Below are 16280 nucleotides of genomic sequence, written 5' to 3' on the forward strand. Positions count from 1 at the left end.
ACATGGCTATCCGCTACTGTGAGATGTACTTTGTTGAAAGTGACAAGTAAAGGTTACTAGAACTCAGTAGTATTGCATCTTCAATGGAAAAGTGAGCATGGTGCATATTTAGGCACAAAGCAACATTTTCAGAAGACTTCAGATTAATATAATCATTAAGGACGCACGAACATGTTCAAGCCTTTGCTGATTTGAACTTACTGGTTGCTGCCTGCTAAATGGCTCTACAACCCCCTTTTTTTCCAATAAAATTACCATCAGAAGGTTTTAATAACTCCCACTCCAGTGAGCCTTTCCACACAGGCTTCTCAGCTTTAAAAGTCCAGTAACCCTGAACAGTGCATTACTGCCAGAAGATGCAAATGCTAATGTAGCACCCTTTGCATGTTCAGTCCTATATATGCACCCACATACATATAACCAAGTCACACATTTCATCCATTGTTCTGTATTTCACACCCCGGCTAGCCTGCATTGAGGTAACTGGGAAACAGAGACTCATGTGTACTACTGTACTACAATGCTAGAAGGTTCTGCTGACTCATGGAGACCATGCAGAGGCTACAGGGTATTTTACAACAGCTGTCAACACATCGTTTTCAGAGAAGCAGGCAAACAGTAGCCCTTTACAGAAGCGGACAAGCGGCCACTGCATATACAATAAAGACAAAGGTGCTGCAAACAGACGCATTCGAGCCAAGGGTCAGCCATCTCTACTGCCACCCACCTCTGCGGGCACACATATGTGTCCTCAGTGTTCCTGGGCAGCTGTTGCAAAAGCCATGGCATTAATATAACTATTCTCCATGTGTACTGTTTTTCATGCATTTAGTTGCATCGCTTTACTTAGAGTCACTTTGCACTGTAGCTTCCATCTTTAAGTATGTCTGGTCCCAGTAATTCTCTTTTACGTGTTCACAAAATTGCCATAGCGCTCCTGTTCTTGCCCTCTGGCATGTTGGTAACCAAGCAGTTAAAAGCGTCTGCACGCTGCCGTAATTCACTCTAAGTAAAGACTGTCACCAAACGGCTAAAATACAACAAGAGAAGTGTTGGGAAAAGAGTTTTACAGCTTCAAAAGGTGAAATTCTCCAGCAGCCTCTCTCCATTTCCTTTCCAGCTGCGCCAACACCTTCAGCCTCTGGACACGGTCCCGCATGTTTCTCCCACTATTATCCGACAATTTACAGCCAAGATAGAGGGGAGCTGAAGTTTGTTGACATTCCCCGCCCCCGCGCAACCTCAAATACGACACTGACCCCCTTTTCCAACCTCATAAACGGCTCGCTCCGTTGAAAGCGTCACCGTGACGAGGAGAGGAATATGAAACAAGTGGGAGCGCTGGCAAATCAGGCTTAGACCGCTTTGAGCGAGAAAACTTGTGAGGTGCGTGCACGCACTGTGAAAGTGTGTCAGCCTGTGTAAAATAAACAAGGACAACACCATATTATCTTGTAAACTGTTGGCATGCAGTGCTATGACCTAAAAAACAAATCCAATTTGGGGATTTGCCCCCCCCCCCTTCCAAGACTAAGACTTATCAATAAAAGCTCTTACAAAGGAAAAAATTTGCAAGCCAAGATGCTTTCAGAGGCAATATTTTAAGCCAGTTCTGACTGGAAAACAGGCAGTTTAAATGCAAAAAAAAAAAACCCTACCCAGAAGTTTTCGCACCTTTTTGAACTCACATGGAGCAAGTTCATCTGTTTAGAAACCACAAAAATGCCCCAGCTCTAATGACATCACTTAACAGTCAGCGAGGGTGTCTGGGCAATGCTTTGTCTCCAGGCAAAACAGTCAGTTCATGCAATAGGCCATTGATAGCTAGCAAATAAAAGCCTTTTATTGGTTATAAATTGTGTCGGACCATTAAACTTTATATTTTTCCCAAGTGACATTGCTCTAACTTGAGCCAACGGGGAGAGAGAGGAGGAAAGAGGAAGAAAAAAAGACATCTGATAGTCCAATTGTTCTGCATTTCCAACTTGTTAACATCCAAAGCATGAGACTTCAGTTGGAATTAAATGTGTTCTGGCTGTTTGCATCCAAAAAAATAGCTGCTTTGCAAAATGTCAGGATTCTTTACCAAGATTTTTTTTTTTTTCAGATGATGTATTGGCAAAAACAGGTTTGTATTAGCCTGACGAAGCTCTGCATACTGTTTTTAGGGTTCCTATGTGCAGTTCGAGGGGGATAGGGGGGAGGAATGCATTCAAAGCAGCCTTAATTGAGCTGGATGGCCTGCAGTCACAGAAGCAGAGTGTCTCAACAAGACTCAAGCGGGCGAGATCCTGAGATGTGCCTCACACGTACACATCATTAAACTGGCTTACGGCTCCACGGTGCCGATCAGTGCTGCAAAGACTCTGGGAATTATATGGGAAAGTTTGTCTGGAAGGAGCCCTCAACCCCCTCCCTACTTCAAAATGAAAGTCCTCTGGCTGTCAATGAAGGGGAAGTGCTCCCATGCTGAGGCCCACTGGGCCAGCCATTGAACAGAGGGACATTCCTCAGTAATTCTGTTTGACCTGAGCCCGGAGTGGTAGCTGAGGGTCACCGAATACAGAGTGCCACATACGGGGAGGAGACCAAAGGGGAGGAGGAAAAGTTGGGAAAATCGGATGCACAGGAGTGAGAGTGAGGCAGACTGGTGGAAAGAAAATACAGTCGTCTTTTCCCAGCCTTTGTTTGACAAGTAAACACTCAGGTTATGCCATCTGTCAAGACTGTCCTCCAACAGCAACCCCATAGGCTGTTTCAGAAGCTGTCAACGTGACCTGAAAATACGTTCAAGATGCAAACAACCTCTGGTGGTGCTTTCAAAGAAGTGCCAGGTCAAAGTGGTCGAAAGTGCTTGGTATGAAAGCTGCTGGACATCTTTGAGGTTCTTGAAGATTTTGAGGAATCCAGATATTTAACCTGCAGCTGGAGGCTGTTGTAGTAGATGCATCGACTTCAGATAAGCAACAAACACTTTATTTCAACCCAAACCATGATTTTCTTCTATTAATAACCAATAATAGCCTCTGAAAACACCCCAAACTGAAAAATGGGCCCACACAGGACTCAAGACTCAGTTTCCTGGTTAAAAGTTGTCTGGTTTTGGCATCTGTGGTACACTCTGTTGTTCTGTTTACAGAAATCAAATAAATTCTGCCCACATGTGAAGCTGTAAAGGTGCATCAGTCCTTTTCAATCTGGTAGCAAAAACTGGAAAACAGCCCAAAATCTGCAGCGTGGTGGGACTACTGCTGCACTACAAACAGGGCAAAGAAACCATAGATTTTTTCAGAGCTAACTATGCAAATAATACTCAAATATAGCAAACTCTAACACGCTTGTCCATTATATTGTAGGGCTGACTGTTTTCCCCTTCAGTGGGGATGGTTGTCACGTTCCAGGGAGGCTTATCTGGGTCGTTTAGGCTCAGCATCCACCATCCAAACCACTACAGCACTCACTGTTTACTCCAACCAACAAACTTATGGCAAAACTTCCACCAGCACGTGATGAACTCCTTTTGACCGTTAAATCAATGCTGGTTAAATGTAGGACACACGATGCAGTAATGAAGTATGTGTGTCATAAAAGAGCATGGCACCGGGGGCAAACGGGGGGCGGATGATAATAATGGTTGCACTGTGGCATGGCTGGGATGGAGAGAATTACAGTTTTAATTCTATAAAATCAAATCCCTCCACTTGGCAATCCTCTTATCCAGTAATCCCCAGGTAGGTTTCAGAGAGGGCAGCAGGCTCAAACTGCCCACTGTGGCAACACATCTGCCTCCCCCGTGGTCGGTGGGGTTGATATCAACGACTGCTCCTGTGCTTCCTGATAAACGCTCTAAACTGAAACCGGACCAAACAGCTGATACATGTCCACCCTAAATTTGTCTCCTTTTCCATCCTTTCCAATAACTTCTTCTTGGTGGCCTTCTGAGAACCAGCCAGCAGCAGGATTTAGGGGTAAATAAATCAAGGTTGGTTCGCGTAGGTGCTTCTGACTTGTGCAATACTGGTACTACCTTTTCTGCGGTGGAAACTGGGCGTCAGGAACGTGTTGGTGCAAAAGAAATCATAAACAAATGGAAGATAACATGGTGTGTGTGTGTGTGTGTGTGTGTGTGTGTGTGTGTGTGTGTGTGTGTGTGTGCGTGCGTGTGTGTGTCGGGGGGGGGGGGATCAGAGCCAAGTATGAAGCAGAGATTTTAGGGCTTTGTTTGGCAGCTCATTGCTGAATACCTCAGTATATACCTAAGTGCCTCATAGACTGGGGTACTGCTGCAACTATAATGTGCTTTAAGTTAACACCTTTTAATCTGCTGTTGGTTACCCTTCACATAGATTGCCTACATTCATTGGCATTCCCAGCTGTAAAGCATCCACTCCATGCCAGATGCTATTTTTTGCTCTTGTGATGGGAAGCACCAGTTCCCAGGGCAAAAAAAGCTCTCTTTAACTCAAACTCAAAAAAAGACAGAATGGCATTTCTCTCTGGCGCTTTGACAACACCAGCAAGAGAGTGATGATACCTCCCATGCTCTCCCATGCTCTCATTTCTCTATTCCCCAGCAGTTCTGTTTATTGAGATAACAAAGTCAGCCCAAAAACATAAAGCCACCCCGGCATCCCTGCGATGGTTGCAGGCACCAAGCACTGAGCATCTATCTGTCTGCTGCAAATTAGGCTGCCTATAAGGGAAGACCCCCTACTGACCTGCCGTGACTTTGACACTGCAGGTCTTAACGCCACATCACTGGGAAAGAGTATATATACACCCATATTCCATATTATTGTCCACCACCTCAACCAGTTCAGCTCATTTCAGTGTGGGATTAGTGGGCTGGATAGGAAATCTTAATCTGCCTGAGCGAGCGAGACAGAGAGAGTAAGTGTATAAGGAAAGAATTGAAGCCTATGCATTCCTGCACATATAAATCCCTGCAAAGCCGGGCTTCTTTACCTCCACTTTGTCTGTTTCCTGGTGTTATCAGTCAGAAACAAAGTGGGTTGTTTTTTCTATGCAGCACCCCTGACCCCATGCTGTTGCCACTAGCAACAGGACATGCGATTCCCCTCGCAAATCAGTGCAAATCGCACATGTGTGCAGTCCTGCTATATGAAACATGTCCCCCTCTGGGGAATTACTTGGAAATATTGCAGCTCGGGACAAAGTAAGGAAGCCTAACCGAGGATATGCCGGGGAAAGCTCTGGTAACGGTGAATCTGCCGGCATGCATGTGATGCGCATCTTAAATCCCCAAATAAGCCAAGTGTACTTCAGTCACAATCAAATCTTACAAGAAAACAAGGTTTCTTTCTTTCTTTTTTTGCCATGTCATGAGCGGCTGACGCCGGCTCGCTCCTTACCCTGGTGGAGACGCAGCATCCTGGTGCATTCAGAGGACACGCATGGTAATCCACCGGCACGCTTTCCTCCTGCTCCGCAGCTGCTGTCCGACTGATCCCGCAGATGACAAAGTTTACATCCACAAACAGAGCGCTGCCGGCTCTGCCCCGGACTGCCTTTCCCTCTTCCTCGCTCTCAAAGTCCTTGCTTCCCCCCCCCCCCTCCTTTTTCCCCTACTCTGCTGCCTCCCTCACTCTGCCGGCGTGCACCGACTTCTCCCGATACACCGCTTTCCCTTCTCCTGCTACATGCACGCTTCCCTCAGCGCTCCGAGGCTCCTCTTTACACACACGCACAAACACACCGAGTGTTTTGTGCCTCCGATCTGCCGCCCACCACCCCGCCTCCCGGCTTTATCTTTCCTCCGAATATTTCTCTCCTCAGTCTGTCTCCGCTTCTATCTCTTTCTCTCTCATGCTGTCTGTCTCCGAGCCTCCCTCTCCCTCTCTCTCTCTCTCTATGACTGCCTCCCTCCTCCTCTTCCTCGGGCTTACAGGACGTTTAACATGTGTTCAGGGAGACGGCTGCTCCGCTGCCTCTCTGAAGGTGGATCTTCCTCAGGGGGAAAGAGAGGGCTGGGAGGCTGGGGTGAGGGTTTTTCAGGGAGAAGGAGGAGTTTTCTTTTTTTGGAGGAGGGGGGGTGACAACAGTGTTGTAGGTTTGGGGGGGGGGGGGGGGGGTTCCTCAAACATGAACGGGCAAGCGGCAGCCGGCTTGTGATGTTCCACTAAGTGGACTCCTTTCAGAGCAAAAGGGAGGGAGAAAGAAGAGATCACACATGCAAAAATGTGGTAAAGTTGCAACTTTCAGGTAGTCACTCTGTCTCCCTGCACACCTGGTCGATCCTTTCCTGAGGCTGGCACCCTTGTTTGATCATACAGAAAGTTGCAAAAATGGGAAAATAGTCAAATGGGAGCTCTGTGGGGAGATCAGGGGGGTGTCAGTCCCCGTTAAATGATCTGACAAGCACCTACTCTGAGGCCTAAGCCGGCCAAATTGAGCCCTTGTAAAAAAAAAAAGAGAGAGAAATGTGGACGGGGAAAACACCGCGACACAAAGAGACAAGCGCGCTGACAAAAGACAGATAGAGACAACCGAGGAAGAGATCAAGAGCAAGGAAAAGACGGAAAGCGAAGGAGGAGGCGAGGAGGAGGAGAAAAAAAAAGGAAAAAGAAAGAAGTGCTTGGGTCTGCTGGGCCGAGTGACTCCGGCCCATCTGCCACAATCACAATCAGTCTCAGCTGAATGGCTGTGACTAACTGCAGCATGAAGCCCGCAGCCTCAACCCAGGCAGGACGGAGATGAGAAGAAGTGGGGGGGATGAAGAGGCAAAAGTGGGGATGAAGAGGAGGGTGATGGGGGGGGTTCTATTGTCTGCTCCCCAATAGGACCAGTGCAGGAGGAGGCGGGCACCGACGGGTGAAAGGGGAGAATTAAAAGGGTCCCGGTGACAGGAGTGCTCAGTTAAAGAGGGTAAAGAAAGGACAGGGGTGACTTAGAGCTGGGGCCATCGCTGCCACTGTGCTCTACAGCCACTGTCAGCGATGTCCTCAGCAAACAATCACACGAAGCAAAATGAGTCTGCAGGAGGGTGATGGAGCGACTTGCTCACGTCAAGATAAGAGAAGGTAGATAAAGCCCCCCAAAAAAGTGGCACTCGTTATCAGATGTCTCCTAAAGCCGGCAGCGGCATTGCCATTTGTCATCATAAAACTCGGAGAGATATATGATGCCCGATGATTGCGCTCGTGACCAAAGTGTCACGCAGAGCGGGGTAATTGTGTTTATCATAAGCGCAGCTGTCTCGTGAGGGGAAATCTGAATGTGGAGCGAGCGAGATTTGATTTTACGAGCAGGTGGTGACCAATTACACACCATTGTCCCATTTGGGTTAAAAAAAATAAAGACAGATGAATGAATGGCTGAGTCAGCATTAACACAAGGACGCGCACAGTAATCAAGAAATATTGAACGTGCCGTTGGCTTTAATTTGATCGACCGGAGCGCCGAAACACCGAGTAGCGCTGAGCAGTGCAACAGATGTGAGGCTCACTGCTTTTTCCTGCAGGAAATAAGCGATGCTTGTTTGCTTAGCCTTGTTTACTTCCATTTAACTACATAATGATGGTACCATAAGTGCATATCTGCATGTTTGTGTATGTGTGTGTGTGTGTGTGTGCATGGGCTGACAACTGTAATTGCATAAGTAATGAATGGGTTTGTCAAAGCATGTGAAGTTAAAGTCAGTACATTTTAGGTATACACTGGTGGATGTGCATGGGTGCATATTTGTCTTCAGCTGCCCCTCATTTCTTTATATTTTTGCTTCCAAGCTAGACCTTTTTTTCACTCCTCTTGAGCAAAACTTCTCCAAGTTTTCTTTCATTGTTTGTTTGGACATTGGTTTCTTTTTCAATGATTTTCAGTCCAGTCCTTGTACTGAAGCATTTTTTTTGTCAAGCCACGTAACACTGACCCATGAATCATCAAAAGAAACATAACTGAAGGGATGAACCAGTGTTGTGACTACACATAAAAGACAACTCAGCAAAGAACCGGTTTTAAATGGTATCTTTAGCCACTCTGTTTCTAGCAACCTGTCACAGAAACACATCATTTTCTTTTCATTTCTAAAGATGAATCAGCTGATCATCTACTGAAGCCTCATCAGAAATTGTCTCAGTGGAAGGAAGAAAGCTGCCTAAGAGAGTTCAGAGTGTGCTGAACTGCCTTGTGTGTGCATTTACATGTATGTTTGCACATATTTCAGTAAATCACTGCATCTATTTCTCATTTACAAAGCAAAATATCAAGAAACATGGGGTGATTCAAGACTTTTGCACACTACTATATAGACTACAGCCTGACTGTACACGTGCACAACGTCTGGGACTGAAAAATGAAGCCATGTCTGAAAGAGTCAATCTCTGTAGACTCTAATATTAAAATACCAGCTTTACTGTAAGCACATATTTATAGCCCAGCACAACAAAACCCTTTTTTCCCCCCATTATTAGGGCTGAAAGTTGTGTGTGGCATAATGACAGGTGATTCTAGCTAGCCAGGCCTATAGATGTCTACCCACTTCTTACTAAACTGGATCTCGTGACTGTATTTGTGCTGTTAGAGCCTTTTGGACTCTTATTTATGTAGTAACAACTGTACTGACAGCCTAAGAATTCTTTGTGCCAGTGTTGCTGGGTGAAATTCTTTTCTTTTATCTGTGTGATACTCAGCACTAATTAGCAGCTATCTGCGTCTGTGCTATGCACTTATGCACCCTGCTAACCAAGCCTGTGAGCGTGAGCTGAAATCGTCACTTCACTAATTAATAGGTAAAGTCAGGGTGGCGACACCCATCCTTTATTTACAGTTTATTGTGTGCGTGTCTTCATGCAATACGTGCAAATTATAATCCATATGTTGTCACAGTGATAATTAAGTCCACTAACACCATTGTGTAAGTGTGTGCACATGATGTTTGCAAAATTCATATGCGTATATGAACGCGCGCAAGTGTGTGTGTGTGTGTGTGTGTGTGCTGAGTGATCTGCTGAGCTCATTAAGGCGCTGCTTATTGCTCTGCCAGGGGTGTCAGTGACAGATTCCACTGTTTGGAAACACTCGGCCGCCCACACAGCCAGCCTGGCTCCACCACTGTCACACACACACACACACACTCGGGCTAGGTTAGCATTCCACAGGGAGGAGGGGTACAGGGAAGGAGACAGGCCGGTGCTGGGACAGTGGCCGGAGGGCCAGCGGGTCGATATGGATTTGTAATAGGGTGCAGGGTGGTCTGAGGTATGCTGGCTGTGGCTGCATGCAGCGTGAGTGTCAGCACCTCTGAGGTCCTTTCGGGTTAGAAGGACGCTCGTGCTCGTAGTAGTAGTGTGTGTGCAGCGGTTGAAGAAGTATTTCGAACGTTTACTGAAGTGAAAGTAGCAATTCAGCCATGCAAAAATACTCTATTACAAGTCTGTCACGATGTGTAAACTGCATTTTTGCAAGTGAGTTCAAAACAAATTTCCCATTTAGAGAGTTCAAGCTGAAATCAAAGCAGTAACCTTGTTAAATGGATTGTGCACATTTATCTGGCACAAAATAAAGTTTTTGGCTCAATTTACCACCCAAAAGAAAAAAAAAAATTATTTAAAATGAGACAACAGCGAACACCGATTCCTGGACTGGCCTGTAAAATATAAACACATCACGTAAAACGAACGCACAGCTTGCTTTGCCGTCGCACTGGATATGCCTCGCATTTCATCAGAGCGATATCTTGAGGCTAGAGAGGGTTTGAAAGTGCTCATTATGGAGAACAGTTCCTTCCAGTGTTAAATAATTGATGCATTACTTTGTGGGCAGCATGATAATGCTGACCCAGATGGAGCTAAATACAACAGATAGTTTTTAAAGCACTGCAGCTGGCGATATTCCAACTGTAGTGAAGCGTAGGTGCACTCAGGTGTAGTACAGGGCCCTGAAATGTTTAGAAAAGTAAGAGTAAGTGCACCACACAAACGCACAAACATCCTGTCGGCCCGCTGCTCTGGCCGTCAGCCACACTTTCCCTCCGTGACATTAATCCCCTGCAGCTTGATCACAGATGAGCGACCAGGGGCGACCGGCATGCGTCACTTGAGCTCATTACCAGACCGGTCGATTCTACCGTCTAGGTGTGTGTTCCCAGTCAGGCTTTAATCGCACACTGGATTAGCCCAAACGTTTGGGCTTGAGAGTTGTTTCCGAGAGCGGCCATCTAAAATGTCTGAGCAAGCAAGAGGTGCAAAGTCATTTGGAAACACGTCGGTGGTGCTAGGCGTGGATATTTAGCTGTCAACATGGACGGGAATCTTTTGGGAAGAGGTTCAGGGAGTGTTTTGTGCACAATGATGGGTAAAGGAAATGCCATTCTGCAGACAGGCAGGCCAGTTTGTTTACCCAACACTAGCCTGCCCTGGATCTGCACAAGACAGATGCAAATCACACGGCAGGGTTCCCTCCGGAGACTCCCTGGATGTTAGTGAGCGTCTACACGTGTGATATTTCACTTCTTGGTTGCAAGATGAAGTGTGTAATACAATGAAAACCCACAACGCAGTCCTCGGTCATGTTTCATTAGATCGGGGAAGGGGGTTGATGAGGGGGGGCGGAACGATGCCAGTCCGGTGAGACATCATCAAGCGCACCGAGATTTTCCTCTCTGGAAGATCTCAGGAAATGTTTAAAGTCATTAGGAGTGGAATGAGCTGGATTAACGCTGATGGCGGTATCTTTAATTAAACTTAAGTAAATCTTTTTTTAAGACAAAGAGCATTCCTTGTGTGATTACGATTCACAAATGGGGGGCTATTATGGGGTAATCTTAGTTTTATCCTCCTCTAATCAAAGGGACAGTTAGATCTTGCAGCAGAAAGAAAGCAGCAAATTCAGAATACACAACACTTAATGCATCCTCTAATTCTTATGTAATCAGAAGCTCGATTAGGTACTGGTTTAGAGATGGTCAAATGCAGGCCAAAATTAGATACGCTGATATTTAAATGGTGCTTTTGTACTCCAGCCGAGCCCTCAGAACGCTTTTCCCCTACAAGCCACATTCAACCATTCACACGAGCATTCATTCACCGCTTCATTTTATGCCTTTCAAGTGCTTTTTACCCATCAAGCACACCAATGGATCCATCGGGAGACTGTGGAGTTCAGTGTCTGACTCACATATGCAAGATGAGGATTGAACCTCTGACCAGCTCTACTTTCAGAGCCGAAAAGTGAAAACTGTGAACTCATTAAACCAGACGGGGAGTCTCTAAATTGATGTGCTATTGGTCTTTACATGTAATACATTTAACAAGGCTTTGCAATCCTTGTGATCTAAAGCAACCATCAGCCTCTCCACCCACCAAGAGGTTAACAGAAGCTAACATTCACTTTTTCACTGTGTTTATACACTGTACTTTCTGGTTACAGCCCCAGGCCCTCTTGCAGCAGTGCTGCAGGAGCTCGTCTCTGGAGATAGGGAAGATTATCCCAAAATGCAGGACACTTGGGTGGGGTTCTACAGGACTATTAAAACCCCACCTTCCTGCATCTGTAACTGCTTTCTCCACCCCATGTTCATCATGATCCACGCAGCGCCTTACACCACTGACAGAGACTTAAGCACATCATGTTTTTGTGTTAATTCTTGTTAAGATGGACAGTTATTGTCTTCTTCATGGCTATGATTTAATGTTCAGCAGCATATGTTGTGGCCCTTGTGGTATCCACTTGTTTTTAGTGGTTTCTATTGTTGTTTTCTAACCACTCACATTTCTCTCTCCCGCCTCTGTTTTCATGTTTCAGCGTCAATTTTTTGTCTTTTGGTTACTTCCTGTTTGAGTTTAAATGTTAGTTTTACTTCTTTCCCCTCCTTTGGGATTGTTTGCCCCACCTAAATTTGTTTCCACCTGTCTCTCTAAAATCAGTTCTATGTGTTTGTGCAGTCCTGTGAAAAAGTCCACCTCATGATTCAGTATCTTACAGAACCACCTTTAGCAGAAATAACTGAAGTAATTATTCTGTGTCTCACTTTATCAGTCTCTCAACTCATTGTGGAGGAATTCTGGCCCACTCTTCTTTCATTGAGGTTTATGCACAGCTCTTTTAAGGTCCCACCACAGCATGTTAATCAGGTTGAGGTCTGGACTTTGACTGGACCATTGTAACACCTTGAATCTTTTCTTTTTCAGTCATTCTGTATTTGTTGTCCTGTCACAGCACCCATTTTGGGCCAATCTTTATCCGTCGGACAGATAAAGTCACTTTTGACTCTAGAATACTTTGGTATACAGAGAAGTTCATGGTCACCTCAGTGACTCCAAAGTGTCCAGGTCCTGTAGCTGTAAGAAAGGCCTAAATCATCACCCCTCCATCACCATGCTGACAGCTGATATGAGGCGTTTGGCTTTGTGCTTTATGACCACACATTTTCAATTTGGTCCAAATGATTTTCTTCCTGAAGTCTTGTGTTATGTTCAGATGCAACTTTGCAAACCTAAGCTGTGCTGCCATGTTCGTCTTTAGGCACTTTTGTTCTTTCTCCTGAAAAACCCTAAAAACCATACTTGTTCAGTCTTCTTCTAATTGTACTGTCATGAACTTTAACATTTAACATACTAGTTGAGGCCTGTAGAGTCTGATTTGAGCTCTTGGGTTTGTTTATCCATCCCATCTACCCACCTGCTCCACTTAGGATCTGACTCCAAAGTTCTGTTTAAAACTGACCAGTACATTGTCCTGAAACATTATTCCACATTTACTTTAAGAAACATTCAATTTTACAACTTATCACTTCATCAGAGACTCACAGGACACCCACTTTCAGGACTGCAGTGTTTTGATTTTCACACATTTTCACCCTTTCCTGTTTCCTCAACGACATGAGGATGTTTTCCAGAAAGCCCCGAGCTGGGGGTAAATAGCATGGTTGCAACCACTGTGACTGCCACCACACAGGTTGTGTCAACAATGAAAACCACACGGGCTCTATCAATCTGCTCATCTTAAAGCGAGGATGTTTACTGGAGTGCTTCGCAGCACATGTTTTAGTCAAAATAACGGCACACTTTCAGGAGCATAAAAGGAGTCATAACATATTCACCCTAGAGCTGATCTTGAAAAAAATCTATTCACTGTACGGTGAAGAACTCAACTAAAGTTTACAGACCTGAACATTGTGGAGAACAGTCAATTCAGCTGAAATCAGATAAAGTAATATACTAATGTGTAGAAGTGTTTCTTTACAGTACAATACATTTAAATTGAGTTTCTGAGAACCCGGTGAAACACCAGCAGTAATTAGGCATTACACAAAATCCCACAGGCAAAATGTCTCTTAAGTGCACCTAATTGCTTTTAGGAATGCAGATAATACCCCATTCAGTGGAAATGCCAAGAATAGGTGTCACAAGTCCTTTAAAACGCTGCATATCCATGTTGTGAAACCACTAGAAAATGGTTTACTGAAACACTGCATGTACAGGGAAAGGACAGATTCATTAGGTTAAGCTATTTTCAGAAAAACAGCCAGTACACTTCGGCTCTGCAGTGTACTTAACCTTGAAACCAATCAGAAAACATCAGAAACATGAAGGCTTAAGGTGAATGATATGGGAGGAAGCATATTACTGGCAAGTCCTCATATGCAATGAACAGGGGAATGCCGCTATGAAAACGACCTTGAAGACGCTTCGGTAAAAAGCCTCATTAAACCATTCGATTAACCTTTTCCTCTCTTGAGCTCCATAAAACTGATGCATGTATTTTACCAGGGCCTGGACTGTGTGCATGGATTAGGGCTGGACTGTTTTGGTGTGGGGGGATGGGGAAGATCGTCCCAGCTAGACAGAGTTAGTGAGTTTCTGAGAAGATAACCTAGCACGTGTTGACTTATGTCACAGAGCGGCGGTGTCACCTCCCTAACTTCAGGCTTCAGTGAGGTTATCATTGTGTTCACAGTAAAGTGAGGTCAAGATAAACAAGAAGCTTTTCTGTCGACTTGCTACTTACTTCAAGCAAACAAATTCTCACACATGTTAACAACTTACTGCTAACTACAACAAATTTGGATATTATTTCTTTGGACATTGGCTACATTTTTTTTCTCATTCATTCTCATTTTCAGTCAAGTCCTTGTACACAACCATTTTCAGAGGAATGTTTTGTTTGTTAAGCCACTTAACTCTGACCTATGAATCATTTTAGAAGTAAAAAAGAAATCAATGTTGTGTCTACACTTGACAGACAACTTAGCAAAGAAGCAATTTAAATTGCATCTTTAGGCACTTTGTTACTAGCAGCCTGTCACAAAAAAACATCTTTTGTTTATATTTCTTTGGTTGACTCTGTCATACCAAAGTATGACAGACATAAAATAATATTTTTGCATCAATATGGTGAATCTCAAAGAGCTGTTAACTGAAAACTTGGCATATTTCAGCCTGGTGTGTAGTATGTCCTTAAAAAATCTGAGGAAACTTGGACCTGAGAGATGCATGTAGACCTTCAGCTGATGAATGAAGCCTCATCAGAAATGGTCTGGGTGGAAGGGTGGCTGTCAAGAAGCCATTCTTAAAGAAGGGAATAGGGAGAAAAAGCTGAGGTATGAAAATTACAGAAGAACTGGACTGAAAATGAGTGGAAACAAGTCTGATGGAGGTTAGGAGACAGGTAAAAAAGTGTCTACAGCCATCTGTAAAACACGGCGGAATTTCTGTTATGGTTTGATATGCATTTCATCCAGTGTTGTTGGAGATCTTGTCAAAATTGATGATTTATGAACACAGAAAGGTACCATCAGACTTTAATCCACCATGCAGTAACATCTTGGAAGAGTCTAATTGGCGCAATTTAATTTTTTTAGCATGATAACAACCCAAACACACTGTCAAGAAAAACACACAGTGGAGCACTATCAGTCATGGATTGGCCTCCCTAGAGCCGGGACCTCAACATCATTGAAGCAGTGTGGGATCATGTTGACAGAGAACAGAACAAAAGGCAGAAACATCCAAAGAAGAGCTTTGAATGTCCTTCAAGAAGCCTGGAGAACTATTCCTGAAGACTACTTAAAGACATGACAAGAAAGCTGCTTAAGAGAGTTCAGACTGTGCTGAAGAATAAAGGTATTGACTTTCAAATATTGACTTTCAAGCTCATTCGAATTATATAAACTGTTTTGCCTTTTATACTGTATTTACATGTGTTTTCACAGGTTTCAATAAATCGCTGCACCTATCCAGATATGAAGGGATTCGCTCATCACACTGATGGCTAGTAGATGTTCCATGGTTTCATTTCATTGTTTGTGGTAATCAGTTGTTGCTCGTCTATTACGGTTTGTACGCACCTTTAGTAGGTCATTACCTTTGACTATAATCAGTGATAAGCAGCAAGATAAATCTAGTGGCTTTGTGAACTGCATGTAACCTCTGGTCACAAAGCAGAGCAAAGAACACACGGTACACAATAAATTCAGCTCTGTAGTATCAGATTTACACTACAAGGGTGTATTTTAGCAAAAACAATCATAAACCAAACCAAGCATCTCTGGTGCCTAAAACTAACCGAACAAATGGGTGAAAATTAAGCAAATATTATAACAAAGGGAAAGCTAAATCGAAAGGAAAAGTCACAGTTACAGCTTCTGAATTGGATTTTTTTAAACCACACTTAACTCATCATATCTTCCTTTCAGCAGAGTGAAACCACGCAATCACGGTTATGTTATTGGCGGCCACCTACTGATAATTTATACTGGACTGCTAACAACTCGTACTGGCCATCAAGTAGGAAAATAATATGCAAAACCAGATAATTATACATGAAAAGCAGAGACTTTTGTCATTTTACCACTGGCTGTTCATGGTTTACACTCCACAAGGTTTAATCGAGCATTTTATTAAAAAATAACAAAGTCTTGAGGAAAAATACCAACTAATTTAAAAAGGCAAATTCCAGCCGCGCATGAAGGTTTAAATGAGGGTTTCACAGACTGATTTATTTGCCCACTAACTGCTCCTTTAAGATATTTTGGAGTCTGGACTCCTGGGTCGTAAAGTGACCTCTAATGGATGGATTAGGTTCAGTCATTTACTTCAGAGGGCGCACAAATATACTTTGGGAGCGTATTAGATCTCTTTAAGGCTTAGCGTGATCAAATTATTGCATTAGACCGGTCAACTTATCCAATTAAAGTTGTAAAATGCATGGCTCTCGCCCAAGCGAGACGGCAGATCCTCGGGGCGTCGAAGGGGTTTGCGGGAGGCTGAACCCTATCCACCTCCTCATCGGCAGAGCAGGCCTCGCCACATACTTCAGCTGAG

General features: G+C 44.2%; 1 protein-coding gene across 9 annotated transcripts in view; it reads right to left on the reverse strand.

Annotated features, from left to right (window-relative positions):
- The window catches only part of LOC100702923 (nck-associated protein 5), a 163027-nt gene that overhangs the window by 83625 nt on the left and 63122 nt on the right, over positions 1 to 16280 (reverse strand). For 2 of the 9 annotated variants that reach the window (XM_019351825.2, XM_019351824.2), the window contains exon 1: positions 5373 to 5981. The exons of the other annotated variants lie outside the window; for them this stretch is intronic. In XM_019351825.2, the coding sequence (XP_019207370.1) occupies positions 5373 to 5401 (29 nt within the window). In that variant the 5' untranslated portion in view covers positions 5402 to 5981. Of the gene's footprint in view, positions 1 to 5372; positions 5982 to 16280 lie in introns of those variants that run through there. 9 annotated transcript variants of the gene reach the window in all.

Source organism: Oreochromis niloticus, linkage group LG23 (genome assembly GCF_001858045.2).
Source record: "Oreochromis niloticus isolate F11D_XX linkage group LG23, O_niloticus_UMD_NMBU, whole genome shotgun sequence".
In the NCBI taxonomy this organism is placed as follows: Eukaryota; Metazoa; Chordata; class Actinopteri; order Cichliformes; family Cichlidae; genus Oreochromis; species Oreochromis niloticus.